Genomic DNA, 18,759 nt, shown 5'->3' on the forward strand with positions numbered 1-18,759 from the left:
ACAGTGACCTATATTTAGCTCTCTTAAACCATAAATCAAAGTGCTGCCTTCTTTTTTGCACCTCTTCACACATCTTTCAATTTTCTGACATTTTTCTCAAAGTGGAGTTATTTCAGGTTGGAACTGAGAGACACAGATCACTTTAATAAACAGAATACAACCCTGACAGTAACTTGTAGCTTTTTTTCTTTACTTGAAAACATAAATATAGTTACACTTCCTTTAAATCTTTCAAAATTCATGTCAACAGCAAATTATTGAGTTGCAAGCCTACACTTGGCCTCTTGCCTTTGACAATCCTTGTCAGACATTGCAAGGGAAGAAAAAAATGCAAATCAACTTCTCAGACAGTCAGTTTTATTTTCTGGATTAAGTACCAGGTGTATTCTTAAACAGAAACATTTCATTTCTCTACTGACCTTTTCCTACCTGTTTAATGTTTTCATCAATTGAAGGATGATTATAAAAACATAAACATGTTTTATAGAGGCAGAACTGCCAGTGCTGTCTTTGGACACACACCAAACCAGAAATTCCCAGCATTTTGATAATATTTATCATATCCTGACACAGAGTAAGTCATATTCCAATTATCTGCCTTATTCAGACCCTCTGAAGCTTTTGTCCACTCTTTATATTCATATATACGATGAACATAACATACAGTACGAGACATTCATGAGCTGTTAACACAGATGCTGCTCTGCCCAGAAATGTGGAAAGGAAAGAGATGGCATGAAACATTTCCACTATTGAAAAAAAGCCACAAAGTTTTGCTACCTTACCTTCAGTTGAAGCAGCATCAATCATCACTCGTTGCATGAGGACCGGTTCTAACCCAAAGTCAAACACCACAGTTTGGCGAAAAGTTCCAAAGATTTCTGTGTTGAAGGCTATACTGACTTTGTATATGTAATGATCTATTCCATTCTGGACCATCTTTCCTCCTATCCATTCCTGACAGTTTTCTGGAACTTCTTGTGACACCTGGGTCGTGCTGTCTCCAGCAGATATTGCAACGATACTGAAGTGTGGCCGATGGGCATCATAAAGCAAGGCCACTCGATAGAGCATTCTTGCAGGCTAGAAAAGAAATGCAGGGGTTGAAATGCTGAAATTATTTCAGGAATATCTTCCTTTGCAATCAAATAAAGAGAGCTTATAAGAACTTTCAACTTCTCGGGGCAGCTACAGGTCCTGCCTGATTTCCAGAAATACATAATCACCAGAGCTGCTGGGAAAAGACAGAGAGAGAGGGGGGACGGTGCTGGGAAGTTTCTCTATTTTAAGAATGATGCAATTGAAATCTTAATTGCAAAAGGTTGTGAGTTGCATTCTAGTCATTACTGACTGAATTTCAGAAGATAAGTAGTCCTACCTTACATGTGAGAGCAAATGTCCATGTCTGATGAGACTTTTTGGTGGTGACAGTTACTGACAGCTCGGGGTTATGCTCTACTCTCACTCCTTCTACACATTCACTAAGCTAGATTAAAAGAAAAAGAAGATAACATTAAAGTTCTACAGGCAGCATCAAAATACAAACATTCAGGAAAAGGTAGTGTCTTTTCACAGAAAGTAGAAAGAATTAGATTGTGCAGGATTGCTGCAAATCCTGTGCAGGAATTAATGTAAATATGTGCTAATTCAGAGACAAGCAAGTCAAATTTACTACATCATACTGTGTCAGTGAAGAACGTAACCATTTAAGGACAATTAACTGCAAGATTTGATTTTCAATACCCAACTTAATTGTAAATGTTTAAAGTAGAACAAGACTTCATTTGGAAAGAAGGATCTGTGAAACAGTGAGGCCCAGAAGAACCCAGATCTCACTGACATCACTGAGCCACCAGGAAGTAGAATCAGGCTTTCTACTCATCAATGCATTTTGCAGGAAATCCACTTTTCCCAGATTCTGATCAACAACAGATGGACTGAAAACTCCTTGGGATCAGTGGTAAGCAGAGCTGGTCAAATGCCATAAAAAACATCCTTTGGAATTTCAAAGAGCTGCTAAGTTTGATCATATCCATATCCCACACTTCTTGGTATTCAAAGTCTTTTGAACATTTGGGGGATTGGCTGGTCTGCATCCAAGTGCCTGCAGCTGCAGGCAAAGAAAAGGAGCCGTGCACAAGCAAGAACATTCTCCTCTGAGTCGTGAAAGCTTCATCATTCCCTGTTCTCCAGTTTAAAAAGTCCTGCCACATCGTCAAGGAACAGGAACAATACCTGGGACTTGGCTGGAATAGTAAATAGTGAATATGCAAAATGAACCCACAAATCAGTCTAAGTCTCTGGGATCTCTGCAAGAAGACACAGGGCAGGATGGAAAGGGCAGCAAATCCCCGGGACAATTCCTCGGTGAGGAGCGATTCGAGCAGCTCTGATCGCAAGGGCCAAACCCAGGCTCAGCTGCCAGCTTTAAACACGAGCACAGAGGGAAGGGGGGTGTTTTCCTCACCACTTTCTCAGGAGATAACGAATTCATCCATTTCTCAATCAAGGTTTCCATGTAACTGCCCGAGCACTGTTTGTTTTCCTTCTGCTGCTTTAACCTGATCAAGCGGGAGGCGTAGCGCTTCTGCCACTCCGTCAGCTCTTCCTGGGAATGTGCTGAAGTACACTGGGCACCATACCTGCAGATCCCTTGCTCTAAAAATCTACAGAGAACAGGAAAAAAAAACGTTAGGCCTTGAAGTTTTTCGGTCCCCAATTGAAAAAAAAAAAAGAAATTTATCACAATTTATCGAAATCTAACTTGTGAAGTCAGAAGAATATTCTTTAAGTCTCCCTCATAGAACTAAAGGCAGTTTAGTCCATATGAACTAAAATATATGTAGAATTTTGTAAGAGAGGCAGCAGCTTCTCTTACTGCAAAGCCCAGAAAAGTGTATCACATTTCTTAGAAATGTAAGGGGACAGAAGTCTTAAGAAATTTCCAGCCTTAAAGGAAAAAGAATCAAGTGTTTGTACAGCAATTAGCACAAGGAGATCACAGACCCCCCCTGAAATGATTTGGCACTGTATTAATATGCATAAACCCCCAGTTAATCAGGGGCAAAGGAAAATGTAGCTTAATTTCTTCCAGTGCTTACATTATGAGCTGATAAAAACTCATTCAGCAGCTTTTCCTGGAGCAACAGTGACATCACATGGTCCATTCTAATAAATACACCTACACAGAAATCATCTCTCCAGGAAAAGGTTTAATCCTCTTCTCTGGAAAGGGTGTATCAGTCTAAAAGGATTTTTAACCTTGCAGAATTTGTTAAAGAAACACGTTTTTCATTTAGTGGCATGTGCTGATGCATGAAATTAATGATATTCCAAATGCCTTTATACAATTTAAGCATTCTTGTTCTCAGAATTTACTGCAACTCTGGACAAATGACTGTATAACTTGGGGACTATTTTTGTAATTTAATTTTGTATTAAAATTATAAACCACAAGACAGCAGCTGCAACTTTATCATTCTTCAAAACTGAAGCACTTTAAAAACAGGTGGCAAAATGATATAGGGGTGGAGGGTTTAGGTTCTGAAGGTACTAAGAAATACAGAATAAAATCAGGCCAGGAGGCTGTTCTGTTTTGTTTTGCAAAAGGAAACTACAAAAAGTTACTGCAAGCATCACATTTGTTATAAATAAAGCCAGGCAGGATGATTTCTGTGGGGATATTAAGCTAATAGAAACTCTGTAAACATAACTATAGTTGAATTTCATGTGTATATCTATGAATATAGTTATATTAAGAACCTCTCCCTACAGTGATGAGTTACTGTAAAAAAGAAAGGATGCACCAAGAGTACACTAATAGAGCAAGTCAGGGCCCCACATCACTGGTGAAGTCAAAAGGGGACCTGTGACTGAACAACCTTTCCACAGTACATGGGTTATGCAGTGTAACATGAATTAAAATGTGAACTTTGAGCTAAAAACCAAATAACTCCTGACTGTGACACGAAAACCTTGCAGCACAAGTACCTGGATATCCAGGCCACACTTGTATCATTGGTTATAATTTGATTTAGCATTCATTTTTTCTTTATGAGATCTATTTAAAGGTTTGCATGCCCAAATTGTAAATAAAATAAGCGTGATATATAACACCATGTTACTAAATGCCTTCTCAGGCTATGTTTCTTAATATATTTTAAATCCAAATATTTTTCTTGGCAGTCCAAGAAATACTTTTACTGTAAATTTTCCAATTCACCGTCACATTAGAATGCTACAGTACAATTATGATTTTCATGGCTCAAATAGAATGCAAGCATAAAAAACTGCTGCCCTATTCCTATTAGTTACATAGCAGATTTAAAATCAATTGGGTTTCCTTTTCTTTATTTAATAGGAAAGCATATTACTTTAAAATTTGTCATCGTTATACAAGTTTTCCAAGTTCTCATTGTTCATATTTTTAACAGACATCTTTTTTTCTCTCATTTTTACTGCCTTATTTAATATCTCCTGCAATTCCATAGCTTCATTATCTGGAATAAATATGCTGCACTCCTACTGCTTTATGGCACACAGGGGAAAAATAAACCAGAGCTTCAAAAATTCATAGTCAGCACCTGGAACTGCCTCCTCAGAAGGAACTAAAGTCTTTAGTCCATGATCAGAATGATCCTGTTCATAGGGATTTGCTGAGTAAGGCACACCCTGCTCACTGTAAGGGTTAATTAACAGTGTGCAGAAAGCTCATTACAGCTTTAGTGGAAAAAGGTTTCAGAGCAATGGCTGGAAACATGGTGAAGATGTTACTCAACAGAAGATCACCACAAAAATCGCAAATATCTGCTTTTTTAAAATTTGCTGAATGAGCACTGGACGTGATAAGAGTCAACAAGAGTTGCCAAGACTTAGCATCTCTAGAAAATCTTGCCAAAAGCAGCTCCAATTCAGCGATTCAGTCTCGTCATCTAAAAAGCAGGTCAGTCCTGCTCGTGTTGGGAAAATAATTTATTTGCATTAGTTACATAAATGGCAGAATCAAGTGCATAATGATGGTTCTTCTCCATATATATTAATACAGTTTTATGTAAGCAATGACAATTAACAACACAAACTACAGGCAATATTGACCAGAGAGGACAAGGAGAAACTCCAATATAAGCCAATCAATCTTCTCTGTGTATTTGAGTTTATGCAAAAGGGAAATAATGAGATCTGAGGAAAATTCTCTTTTTTTTTTTTTAATGTGAAGTAAAAGGCCATTTATCAACAAAGCCCATTTATCTGAAGGCAGCAGCCTGTCCACTGCCAAAGCACATCTCACTCCAGTCTGCTTACACTGCTGTCTGGGGAACTTCTCACACCTCAGAGATCATCCAAATTAGAAAAGAGAAGAAAGACAGTTGCTGACCTGTCACTAGAAAAAAGGTCCTCAAATCACTGTATTATGAAAACTGAATAAACTGAAGTGCTTCTGGACAAACTGAAGTGCTTCGGGATGAACTGACCCTTCCAAAAATCTGTGAACGGATCGACTCCAGTTCTAACAAGTCCCTTCATTTGCCTGACCTCTTAATCATTCTGTCAGCAGCTAAATAAAAGGAGGAAGCGTTATGATTGCCCTGGAGAATGTTAGTATAAAGCAAAGACTTTACCTTTTACACAGGGTATATTCCTCACTGCTGGTGACGCCCCGGGGAGGAGGGCGGAACTGCCAACCATCCCGGGACCCTGCGGGAGGAGAACGGGGTTACTCCTCTAATCCCCAAGTATTTCTCAGTCAGAGAATAACAGGGAACTGTACCTCTAAACACCAACCCAAAGTGCATCTGAACACAAGCAAAATTACCCCAATGCAAATTAATTTATAATCCCCAACGAACTCAATTAGAGCAGGTTTCGAACAGCACAGAACGGAGCCGGCTCTGCTACAGCACTGATCAATAAATAAACTTCTGCCTCCAAATTCAGTGCTGACATAACTCTACTGAGATAATTCTACTTCAGCCCCTGGGGCTCATCACAGTTGTCAATCCCTTTTTTTATGCTTTTTGCCTGCCATGCAGCACTGAGCATTCAGCAGCATCCAAGTCTTCCCACCCCAAAATGAAGGAGCTGTAAAGGTGAGTTACCTTCTTCTAAATCTTCTACATGATATCCTGATGGGACTTTACCAGCTGCCTACAATTACAGAAAAAAAAAGCCCACAGTTATAAAGGAACACAAAAACCAATTTCATCGACAAGAACTGCTGTCAAAATGGGGTTTAGAGCAACCAATAGAGAAATATCAATCAATCAGAAGTCTGAAATCACTTCCAGTCACAAACCAGAGTTCACATTGACCCAACAGCTGGATTGCAGCCCCTGGTAACAGGAATTCTGATGATAACAGGAATTCTGATGATAACAGGAATTCTGATGATAACAGGAATTCTGATGATAACAGGAATTCTCACAGGAACACCGAGTCCACTCATTGTTAGAGGAAAATTTTAGAGACTTTTACAAGACCAAATTCCACCCTGTGATCAGTTTAATGGGGACTGCAGGGAGTTTTTAAAAGGCCAAAAGTCTGAACTGCATTGATAGGTCTTTCAGACTTGAATCTACCTTAAAAATAATGCCCAAATCAATGACAAAGCATAAGTAAAAAAAAAAAGGGGGGGGCAATTTCATCAACAGACATGACAATTTGACCCCTTGTAAAAAAAAAAAAAAAGAAAGGTATTTATGTGGTTAAACCATTTCTTAAGTCATGTTTATTACTTCACAACAATTTCCGACAGAGAAAAATAGAATAAATAAATAAATAATGCAGGTCTAAATGCTTTAAATTCTTGCTACTTCGAGAGACTCAACAACCTATTAGCATCATTCTCTATTTTCTCACACATCCTGCAAGACTGTGATGAAAAAAGCTCCTGAAGACATGGGTGGGTAAGGACTGACAGAGCAGTGGAAACAAGACTGTTTGAACCGGTGTGTTCCCAGTGAGCCCAGATCACCTGGGACACGTGGGAACCAGCCTTTCAGCTGGCTCAGGAACTGCTCATTATCCCCCAGTAATATCCTCATTATTACCTCTGTTTCAGCAAGAAGTGTTTTCAGTCGTGTCAGATCTTTAGTTACCATCCCGTTCTGGGGGGAGAAAGAGCATTAATTCATTAATTAATTCATCATTTATAACATATTCCATAAAACCTTCACGTGCATTAAACCACGGAAGCCAAGTTCACTTTTCCCCACAACACCAGGAGAAGGGGAAGGAGGAAAACTGAGTTTAACTTGCAATGCCAATTTTAAAAGACATATTACATAACACTGAGCAAACATTATGGTGAAAAAGGGAATTCTAAGTGGCCAAAACCAGCACTAGACCTACAGCAAGTATCAATACAGGACAATGCAGGAAAGCACCATATTTAGAACAATTTTGGGAAAAAAATGAACACTATGGTTACTAAAATACTTCAGGATCTAAAGAATTAATATGACAATCCTTCACTGCTGTTGCAGTGATGGATTCATATCTTAAGGATTTATGTCTTCAGATCTCAAGGATTTACTTCACAGATTACTGATTTCTACAGTTCCATAACTCTTCCTGCTCTGATGTAGACTGTAATTTTTGGAGTTTTCACTAAAAAGCAAAGATTAGCCATTAACTAACTGCATAGTCAAGTACATCTGAAGTAAAAATCTTTCAGAATTGAATTTATCTGAAATACACAGCTAAGTGTAACAATTTCACACCCATGGAAGTCAAAACTTTGATTAAAGGAACCCAGACCTGTGGGGTTTATTTCAATAATCTCTTGCAGAAATTTAATTAAGTGCTACTACATTTATTAGACTTCTCCAAGTTTTGACTGTGCTACTGAGCAGCAGAAATGACTCTTTGCTGAAAACTTCCACACTTAACAATTCTCACACTCAGGCTTTTTTTCCAAATGATTTTTCACTTCTCTAGCAGAAAGCTGAAAATTGAACCTGTTGAGCTTAGATGTATTAGAGCATAAAAATGTTACCAAGAATCAGTCTCTTAAGTCACTGGAGAGGGCACTGGATGGATTCCAACTCTTCAATAAATTGATTCCAAAACTTAGTTTCATTTCTCCTCTCAGACAATGGCACAACTCAGTAAATCAGCTGCTGACTTTAATATTCCTACCAAAAACAACTGTGTCTAACAACCTAAAGCTTGTAAAAACCTCTCAAACTCTGCTTTGGGATGACACTCTGGAATTCTATACAAAGCTACCTTTATTTGCACAACAGCTCCAAACAAGGGCACTGTACATTCCCTGCAATAAGGCTATTTTACTAATTCTTCCTGAAGGCAAGTTTCCTTCAACCTCACCAGGAATTTTTCAATGAAGCTTTTTTTTCATTGGAAAACACCAGCTAAACAAAGAAAAAAACCTTTTCTTTATGTAAAAATAGCCAGTGGCCAGAGGGGGAGGGAATTCAGGATATACACCAGACAGACAAACAGAATTCCAAAAAACAACCTACTAATTCAGTTAAGCACCAAGGGACTGCAGACATGATCCAACTTAAGGTAACAGGTTCTCCTACAACAGTTTCTAATGTCACTCCCACCTTCCTCTGGGTCTGACCAGAGCTGCTCCTGCCTCTGCTCTCACCACGTTTCTGGGTTCAGCATGACCAGCAGTTCATGGGGATGAACTGCCTATTTAATCCAGATCACAGAAATAAAAAGAACTCTATTCTTTAGAGACTTACATGTGTCCCTAATTTTCCCCATATGAGTCAGAACAGTTACTTCCATGGATGGGGTTAAAAGCATCTTTACAAGTTTTAACAGTTCAAGGGTAAAGTAGAAGCTTTGAACTCAAACTTTTATCTTCACCTTGAAATGCAAAGCTTTTTTTCTTCCTGAAAAGCTTTTAACGTCTCACAACTTATCCTGGGCCAGTTATTTAAAAGTCCAATCAGCATTTTTTCCTGCTTTAATGGCTAAAATTCCTGAAGTCCTACAAAATGGGATCAGGTGCAACTCAGAAAAAGTCCATCGCACAAATATGCAACTTATTTTGCACTCCCTGAGGATTCAGGGCCAACAATGAAAAAACTTTTCAAAACCCTACCAACTCTGAAACCCGGGTAATGCAACAACCTGGCATCCTGCTGACATATGTGTGCCCATATATTTGTCTTTTTTTCCTACAAATCATTTTTTGTTGCAGCCTGCCAATCAGGCACGTTCGGAAGTTCATTATTAAACACGCCTTTTAAAGAAGGGAATACAAAACTGTTTTTTTAAATTATGTAGACCACAGAAAAAAAACACTTACCAGTGATTCCCCCATCAGTGATTTGGAAAGAACATTAGACACAATTTGCAGCTTCCCTTTGAGGTGCATGCAGCAGAGCACTGCACGGAAAGGTCCATCGCCCTTGGCCAGCCCCTCTCCCAGCACTGCAACACAAATCAGTGACCATCAGCTTCATCACACCACAAAGTCAAATACATAGTTTTCCTTCACCTTTAACAGGAAAATAAAGTCTGAAGCTTGGGTTGAATCCATGGAAAGACAACTGCTGGATGTAAATTAAGTATTACTTGCTCTTGTCTAATGGTAACTTGAAACTTGTCTCCCGCCGTCTAAGAAATGTTGTACACGAGCTCAAAAAAGGTTGTCATGTTTACATGCTAAAATAGACATACGTTAAATATGGGAAGGGTAAATTCAAATATCTGACACAGACACAAAGGACCTCCTCTTACAGAGAGGGTGAAAAAGAAATAGCAACCAACAACCTCTAAATAACACAAACATGCTCAGGAAGATCCATTCATGCTCACAAAAAACATGCCCTGGCGTTTCCAAAAATAGCCAACCTCCTCGTGGGCAATTCCTGCTCCTTTAAAAGGGCTTTTATTCACTTAGGCTGTGAAATGCAGGATATAGGAAGGATTCTGTGAGACCAGAAATGTACAGGCTCCACGTAACAGAAAACTTTCCTAATGCTTCCTAGCACTGGGTCACACACAGACACTTTCCTTGACACTTCCAAGAGGGACAGGATTTATTTCACAGCACAGACGTGCTTCAGACAAGCAGGAACAACACTTAATCACATATATTACCTGTCCAGAAAATGAAATGCCAGGATGCTAAAAAGCTGGCAAGCTAAGCATGTGAATTGAAAAGAAAGCTGGACAGTTGTTTAAAATTAGGGAATTATAAAATAACTCTTACTGCAGGCAACATCAACATCTGTGTTTATGCTGCTACTCATGCAGATGCAAACAGCCCCTCTTAGTGCTAAGAGGAATTTTACATTCACCACAACTTCAGGATTACATCTTAGAATAATAAATCAGAACTCCTCACTCCACAGACCTTCACATCGGTAACCGAAATCGCAGGAAAGACTCAGAAAAAACCAATCCCACGGAACATTTACATAAAAACAACTCGACATCTCTTCAAACTGCAATGGTAACTAAACCCTGCTTCTAAAGTGTCTCCAAGATTAGTCTGAATTCGCCACTCTGACAGTACTGACCACATTTCCAAAAATAGAACTGAACTTCCCAAATCAGAAGCAGCAGAGCCAGAAATAGCTCCAACGTGGCTGACAGTTTGCTATTTTCATCTCAAAGATTAGATCTCCAATTATGAGATTTCATATCATTAACTGCATAACACCACCCAGCTAAAACATACAGTTGCACATGAAAAGTTGCAACCCGTTAACCAGGGTCTTTTGGTAAAGATTTGTGGAATAATTTAAGAGATTGTAAGTTATCCTCATTCTCAGCACACTACAAAGAACATGTATTTCTCCAGCTATTCCAAATGTACTGATCATTCAGGTTCAAATAAAACTGTCATAGCTGTGCAACATATCAAGTCTTGTAATAAGACTGAAAAGCAGCTTAAATAAAGCTTTGCCTATCATAAAAAAATCTGTGCATATCAGGCAGTCCATGCTAAGGTTGTTTCTTCCCAGGGATATTTCAAACATAAAATCAAAACTAAGACCTTTTGGGATCATAAATGCAAGTAGTCTAAATGTCAGATGCTGGGCTACAATTGATCATGAAGAACCACAACTAAATCATCCATTCATATATTCATAAAAACATGGTGTGCATGTATACATATATATATATATAAACACATACACAACATTTTTATATACATACACAAATATGGCATTAATAAGATGAAAATTGTCCCCAGTTTTAGATCTGGAAAAAAATACCTACAGAAGATGCTGGTGTGATTAAACTGGGTGCTATTTCTTTGTCATTAATATACATTTAAAAGCTGTTTTTTCCACTTAATTTAAAAAACAAAAAAAAGTAGAGATCAGTGGTCCTGTTCCACCCACTTCTCTGCCCGTCCAGTGAGAGATGACAGCAGTTACCACGACAGTTCCTTTGAGATCCTGACAACTGCCACACATGCCAAGAAAAAGTCCCACAGCTGAATGTCACCCCTGTGACAAACCCATCAGAGCTCATCAATGAGAGCACTATTCATTAAACAGCATTTCCCTCCTACCTCCTCTAACCATCATTCAGTTTTCCATATGTCTTTTATTTGCCACCATGAAAGACAACATTGAGGTTAGTCAGAATATTAAACCCTTATATATCGACACTTGAAGCTTTAAAAAAAAAAAAAATCTCAGGCTATTTTAAGAATGGTACTGATTAAGTGATGTTCAGCCCTTTTTAATCTGTTAAACTTTAATTTTATACCTACAGAAAGCAAGTTTATTTTTCTCAGTTGAGTTTTATGGACCCTCACGAGCAGGCTGCAGAGCCCCACAAATTCCCAAAACTATGACTTGACTATCAATGAAGACAAAGACATTAAAAAAAAAACCCAAAAACAATATGAAAACCACAAAGCCAGAAAGGAACAATTTAAAGATAATCATTGCTAGCACATGAATGTCAGAACAGTGGATCACAGTCTCTGTAACCGAACTGTGATCTGAAAAAATTTCCTTTAACGTTCAAGAGTAGTTAAAGAACTAAAAACTAAAAGGTGGGGTCTACCCACCTTTTCTTTCCAAATCTAACTGACAAACTCTGTTCCAGTGCTTTCCAAACTCAGCAAGGAGTTCTCAGTGAATTCTGAATCACTTGCATTATACATGAACAACGCAGATTAGGAAGGAGGGTTAATTCCTTTAGAAATACCCCAACTGAACAAGGCAGTGAAATAGGAAAGGCTCAACTTCAGTGTGACATGTGCACATTTGGAAGCTTTAACAAATAGGAATAAATGTAAGTACATCATCTTGATTTTCTCTGAATCAAATCCCAAATGCAAACCAAGATATCCACCCTGTCCCTTGGAAGAAAGGCAGAACAATCAGCTGCTTTTATCCTCACAAAAATCCTGACACTATCAGCTCATCCTACATTTGGGTACTAAAATATCTATTAGCCCAAATAGCACCAAAGACATGTATTTGAGCTCTGGCACTTGGGGGAAGAGTTACAAAATAGTGAGATCTCTCTTTAAGGGGGAAAAAAAATATTAATAAAGCAGATACATAATTTTAACTAGGAAAAAAACCACTGTTAGCAAACTAACAAATCTGGGCATCAGTTTTAAAAATTCAGACAACTGACTGCAATTCAAACACTAGGTAATAAAAAAGGAAATAAGCATACCATGCCTACAGTCTTCATCTGCTTGCCCATACTTTTTCTGAAAGGTAAAACATGAAAAGTTTAAAAATAGCATTATTCCAGTTAGCATAAACATCTACATGCTTGAATTACAAGTTTCTTCAAACTTTCTAGAAACCATTACCTTGTCTTTTCCTGGGTGGAACATGTAAAGAACATAAGTCACATGTCAATTATAAAATAATTCATTCTTAGAATGCTGACTTTTTCTCAAATTCTTAGCAAAAGGACATTTTAAAAGAGGAACATGAATGGGCAAAGGTGTGTGTTTTATATGTTTGCAGGTGGCTCACAACACTTAGGAAAAAACACAAAACTTGACTTCCTAGCCACTGTTTGTTTTTTTAAAACTTGCACTAATATGCTTCTGTTTAATTTTTTTAAGGTTTGTATGTTATTTTACTCTGTCTTATCAGTGGTGATTTTAAAGATTATTTCATTTAGTAAAACAAGAAGGAAAATTTGGATTGTTTTCCTCTTTTTCTTTTAAGCCTTTACATATCTATATAATTCATGTTTTCAGTAGGAAGGGTTTGTTTACAAGTATTTTTCCAAAGTCCCTGCAATAATATCATTATGATGAACATCCAGACAGGAGCTTCACAGGATTTTCAAAGAGTGATATCAGAAATGCATTAAATACTCTAAAGCACCAACCTGCTTTAGTATTAGAGTATTCACAAACCATATTGGCTTATGTGAATAATTTTGAGAAGTCAACTCTGTAGTAACACAACTTCCATTAGGAAAACCAACTTCAGTTATTTCTGAATCTCTTCCCTGAGGAGCCATAAAAAAGGTGGCCTCTTAATTTAAGGGATTCCCCAAATCTTGTTTTGCACACTCAACAGTCCAATTCAGCTATTTATTTAAAGAATGATTAAAAACACTCCCTCATCACACGGGCAAGATTCATCTTAAAGCTGCCCAGGAAGATTTTAGGACTTGGCCAAACTTCTTCCACCTGGGCTGAAACTGCTCCCACTCAATATGTGAAGATTTGGGGTGGACAAGGCCCCTGTAAATCTGTAATAACATTTCCAGACAGGTAAGAAAAAGCAGGTTGTAGGTTTATTCTTAAGCACTGTAAAGTCCTTTCCTTTAAGAAATTGTAGCTCTGATGCTTTAAAGGAAGGACATGAATTTGGCAGCGGGAAAACCTGTAATTCAGGGTTATGCCTCTTCTTGCCTTGCATTTACAAACCTTTACAACACCCCAGTTTTCACATTTCCACTAAAAATCAGCCAGAATCTAAAAGTTCCATGTTTCACCAGCTATGCTCTAGCCTAGCACTGCAAAGCAAGTACAGGATCAAGAATTAAAAGACTAATGTTAAACCTATGCAAACGTTGCTAAATTGGGTATGAAGCACCAGCTACCTGGATTTTGGCGTTTCTTAGCTTCGTTTTTTAAGTGTTTATACTTGCAGAAAGTTTAATTTCATGCTCTTTAAAGATCAGGTAATTTGGTATGTAATTCAGCATAGCATACAAACATAATACCCTAAACCCCAGATATTTTTTAAAAAATGTTTAAAGTCTTTTTTTCATTTGTGATTGAGACCCAAACTGATATTTTTCTTCACTTGTTTAGAGAACTGTGATTGAGACCCAAACTAAGCGGTTTAAAGTCTTTTTTTTTCATTTGTGATTAAGACCCAAACTGGTATTTTTCTTCACTTGTTTAGAGAACTGCGACTGGAACCAAACTAAGTGGCTCCAATCCTGAAAAATAAACAGATCAGGGGAGACTACAAGAGAGAAGCCTCATATGTGCTTTAGCAAGAGGGATTCTGTGGCAAACTACCACACCAATCACAGGAAAACTTGGAATTTTATTCAAATCTCAATGATGTGTTTGATTGTTCTTCCCAGTTCACTAGATACTATGAAAGAGTCACACTCACAAGTTGTAAAAAGGAAGCAATTCTATACAGCAGAGTCTCGATTTTGATGCGGTCGATTTGTGCCTGGCAGGGCTCCGGGAGGTGAGCTGGGGGGAACTGGCTGAGGGCAAGGAGAGCCTCTGTGCAATGCTTCACTGCCACTTCATAATCCTGCTGTTTAAGGGATTCACATGCTTGTTCACATGACTTCTCTGGTCTTCTGTCTGCCATGACTCAGGGACAGAACTCCTAGAGCGGGGCAGAGGGGATGATAAAACGTTGGTTAGCTGGGTGATGGCACTGACGACTTGCCAACCAACTGCCACTCCCGCCTCGAGGTGCCATGGATCACGTCCCCCTCGTGCTGTGCCACTCACATCTCCTATCCCAAGCTCCTCACTAACTCATCTCTTCCCAGCCTTTCCTCCTTCGCTCCCAGCTCTCGGTTTTGATTCTAATTCCAGGAGGTATTTAAGCCCACGGCTGATTTTAAGGATGTAAGTAATGGTTTCAAATGTTTGAGTCAGCGTGGATTTAAGCACTCAGAGGCTTTTTGGGTCTTGAATGGCAACATGAGCTTTGCTTTGGAAGGAACACAACTCATCCCCCCACCTGCTCTGTCTCCAAGCCATGTACTCCACAACACTTTTCCAAACTTCTACACTCAGGAGAAGGAGCCACTTTCCCTGGGTGAAGCACAATGAAGATGGACAAGGAGGAATGAGAAGGACCAGGAGATCAACAGCAAAGCAACCACTTGTCTCTTCCTTTGGTTGGTTTATTTACATTTATGTCTGAGAAAATCTAGATACCCCTGGCAAACCAACATAACTTCTTAAATCATTTTAAAGTAAATATTTGGGGGGGGATTGAGACAGTTATAATAAAAATCTGTATACGGACAGATATATCTGCCAATAAACTGAGACAAATGGTTATCCACATCTGAACCACCAGGAGACAAGCAAAGCACTTCTATAATCCCTATCCACATTCTCCCTTCATTAACATAATATTTAAATACAGGACACACGTCCCTAGAGACACTGCACTTTAAAGCTGACTTCACAAAAATGTGTTAACTGAAAGAAGAAAAAATGTAAGAGTTCTCACTTTTGCTTTAGTAAGCAGCATACTATCAACATTTGTGATTACAGATCTACTACTACAATTGGCTCATATAACTATTTCAGTCCACTTCAAAAATTCACTTCTAAAAGCTTCCTTTATACCTGATATTTTTAGATTTGCAACCAAAGGTGAAGCAATTTCAAGAATTTAATCTGGAAGTCAAATAAATGCACTTTCCTCATATAAAAAATAATCCACTATCCCACTTTTCCCACTAACACAGGCCAACACACAGGAGAAACATAAACAAGATTTTTCATATACTATACAATATGCTGTTCTATGTGTTGCCTTTCAGTCTTAAAATTTCATTCAGTATCAAAATAATAATATAAAGGAATATTGATTTTTCAAGACAATTTTGATTTCAACCACCTTCCCTTTTACAACACTAATATAAAAATTTATGTACAACAGTATCTTCCCAAAAAATGAAGGAACACAAGCAGGAATATTTTGCAGTTATCCCAGTACAAAGCTGTGCCATGTGCTTCTTTCTTAATAACAGCCTTGCAAAATATTACCTCATTCATCCACAAATTTCTGCTAAAAATAAGTCCCCACTTTCAACCAAAATAGGAATAGGCAAGTAGGTTTTGCATTTCCATACATGTGAGTAAATCCATTCATTAGGTAATTCTGTTACAGATTCAGCTGCATCACTTGAGCATGTATTTTCAATTATATAAATGTTAGGTATTCTTAAGCTGTGTATGCAAGGATCCTTTGTACATACAACTAAAAATTACACTGGCTTCCACTTCACTAACATTTTAGGCCACAGTATATTTTACAAATCTGGGATTTGCTTCCACAGCAATACAACAGTTAATTGATGTTTTTCTCATGTACATTCTGTTTTCCTCCTGAGGGACTGAAAACAGAGGACTCCATGAACTCTGCTGTAATTTTGATTTCCTCACTTCCTGGCTGACATATAACCAAAATTCCTTTGACCAAAAGCCTGAGCAGAGCTTCTGTGTGTTTATTCCCAAAGAACTGATTAAACCCAGATCCCATTCTGACTGACCTGGCCAGCCCCACTGACAGGCATTGGAAAGCCCTTCTTCTCCAACACGTCAAAGACAAAGATGGGACTTCCCAACTGCCTTATCCTGGCAAAAACTGAGCTCATCTGTTTGAGAAGAAGCTCATTTTACAGTGGCCACACAATTTCTTTGGGCAATTTGAAGACTTCAGAGGACATAACCCACCCTAATTAAAAACCTGTGGATGAGGATGAGCAGCAGGACCAGGCTGTTCGGACAACTGGCCAATCTGAGTCACCCTAATGGTGTTTCAGAGTGGCAAAAACCCACCCAAGTCACAGTGCAGGGGGCACAGTGACAGTTTAGGAGCCACCGAAGTGTAATTTGTTTTTAAAAAAATCAAATCATAACAAAGAAACCCAGTATGTGGACAACAGATGGAAAATGATACGTTCAGGCTCTCAGATTTCATTTCAATCCCATTTAGAGCCACACATGCAGACTCAAACATGAACATTTAAGGAGATATTTGTGCCATCTCCCTCCAATACAGGTGCTCAGCTGTTCAAAAAACAGTACATGTGGCACTTCACAATATGATTTAGTTGGCAGGGTGGTATCCAGCCAAAGGCTGGGCTCAACGATCTTGGAGGTCTTTCCCAAACTTCCAAGTATTCATAGAATACAGCCAAGGGATGGAGGCACTTCTTAAAAAGAAATTTGCTTTCAGTTCTGTATTTTCAAAAATTTCAGATGTAATACTGGAATTTCTAAATTCACTCTCAGAGTAGAATTTATTACAGATTAGAATTGAAAGCTGAAGTATCACAAGGTCTGCACTATATTCCCAACTCTCTTTGCAAAACTGAGCAAATTATTTCTGCACTTCACTTCTGCTTGTAAAATTGAAATTAAAATAATAAACATGTAACAGAACAGATGTCAGGAGTATTAATTTTCTCAATGTGGTCCGGAGAACCACATTCCAGAAGAGTTCTAAATTTAAATTTGAAAAACAATTTATTCTAATAGCAAACTTTAATACATCTGCAAAATACTGAAGAAACAGTAAACAGGCATATCCCCACTATCTAAAGTTGCATAACTAAAATAGGTGGACAAATCTAAGAAAACATATATCTAAATACATCATCTGGCATCATACTTTATACCTCAAAAAAACTCCTGCTATTAAGGAGAAGAAAACTTACTGATCTTGCATTTCTTTGAAGGCCAAGTTGTGCTCAGCTTCTCTTCCCCAAAACATCATTTCAAATATCTGGTTCGTTCCAACTGCTGTAACTTAAACCTCAGTAGTTTTTTCAACTGTGATTTATTTTTTTTCCCCTACAATTAATGATTTTCAGGCTCAATATTCCTAACGAGCGTTTCACCTTCTTGCCAAGGGGATTTTGTAAGCAAACATGAAAAGAGCAACTAAAATCTGATCTCCAAATAAAACTGCACATTTCCCCTCTAGAGCTGGGAAAGGCAGAAGAGGCAGCTTGAGGAGGAAGAGTGATAAACAACGTGATCTACAGTCATTTATTCCCAAGTAAACACTCCCCCTGCTTGGTGCACAGGAGGCTTTGAAGAACTACTCCAGTCTGATGAGTCCAACTTCAAATTAAAAATCAATGTAGGAGGAGAGAACATCATGAACTAAAATTCTAGTGTTTCATGGCAGTTTTAACTCATGACTGTGCACTTCCAAGCCTCCCAGCTTACTGATGTGTCTGATGGAATCAAAGGGTCCATACACCAAGATAAGTTGAAGCATGTGACGGTTCCCAAAAAAATTTCAAGCAGATGCTTTTTCAAATCACTGTAAAGCATCAAGCCAGATAACTCTCGCTGTACTTCATAAACAAACAGATTAGAGGGCACAATGCTGTTCCTATTAATGTTACTGGCAAAATTCCCAATGTCTGCCAAGACAGAAGGATCAGATCCAAGGTCTCGCATGCCAAGCTGACAAACAGTAGACAAGTCGGTAAATATTTGCATATTTTAACAAAACATTAACATCTCTTGTAAAAATTTATGCTAAAGCAATGATGTTCAACTTGCAGTCCTACAGTGAGACTGGGAGGAATTTACTG

The 18,759-nt window shown here is 38.3% G+C and overlaps 1 protein-coding gene across 6 annotated transcripts in view; it reads right to left on the minus strand.

Moving 5' to 3' along the window:
- HELZ (helicase with zinc finger) overlaps positions 1-18,759 on the minus strand; it is an 85,055-nt gene that overhangs the window by 54,403 nt on the left and 11,893 nt on the right. For 3 of the 6 annotated variants that reach the window (XM_017811850.1, XM_017811846.1, XM_017811848.1), the window contains exons 2-10: positions 14,559-14,786; positions 12,634-12,670; positions 9,284-9,408; positions 7,047-7,103; positions 6,096-6,144; positions 5,619-5,694; positions 2,468-2,666; positions 1,379-1,486; positions 786-1,083 (exon numbers count right to left, since the gene is read on the minus strand). In XM_017811850.1, coding sequence (XP_017667339.1) covers positions 786-1,083; positions 1,379-1,486; positions 2,468-2,666; positions 5,619-5,694; positions 6,096-6,144; positions 7,047-7,103; positions 9,284-9,408; positions 12,634-12,670; positions 14,559-14,768 — 1,159 coding nt within the window. In that variant the 5' untranslated portion in view covers positions 14,769-14,786. Of the gene's footprint in view, positions 1-785; positions 1,084-1,378; positions 1,487-2,467; positions 2,667-5,618; positions 5,695-6,095; positions 6,145-7,046; positions 7,104-9,283; positions 9,409-12,633; positions 12,671-14,558; positions 14,787-17,868; positions 17,951-18,759 lie in introns of those variants that run through there. The other 3 variants (XM_017811849.1, XM_017811851.1, XM_017811847.1) reach the window with 2 other exon arrangements.

This window comes from Lepidothrix coronata, unplaced genomic scaffold, assembly GCF_001604755.1.
Source record: "Lepidothrix coronata isolate B3197 unplaced genomic scaffold, Lepidothrix_coronata-1.0 Scaffold34, whole genome shotgun sequence".
Classification (NCBI taxonomy): domain Eukaryota; kingdom Metazoa; phylum Chordata; class Aves; order Passeriformes; family Pipridae; genus Lepidothrix; species Lepidothrix coronata.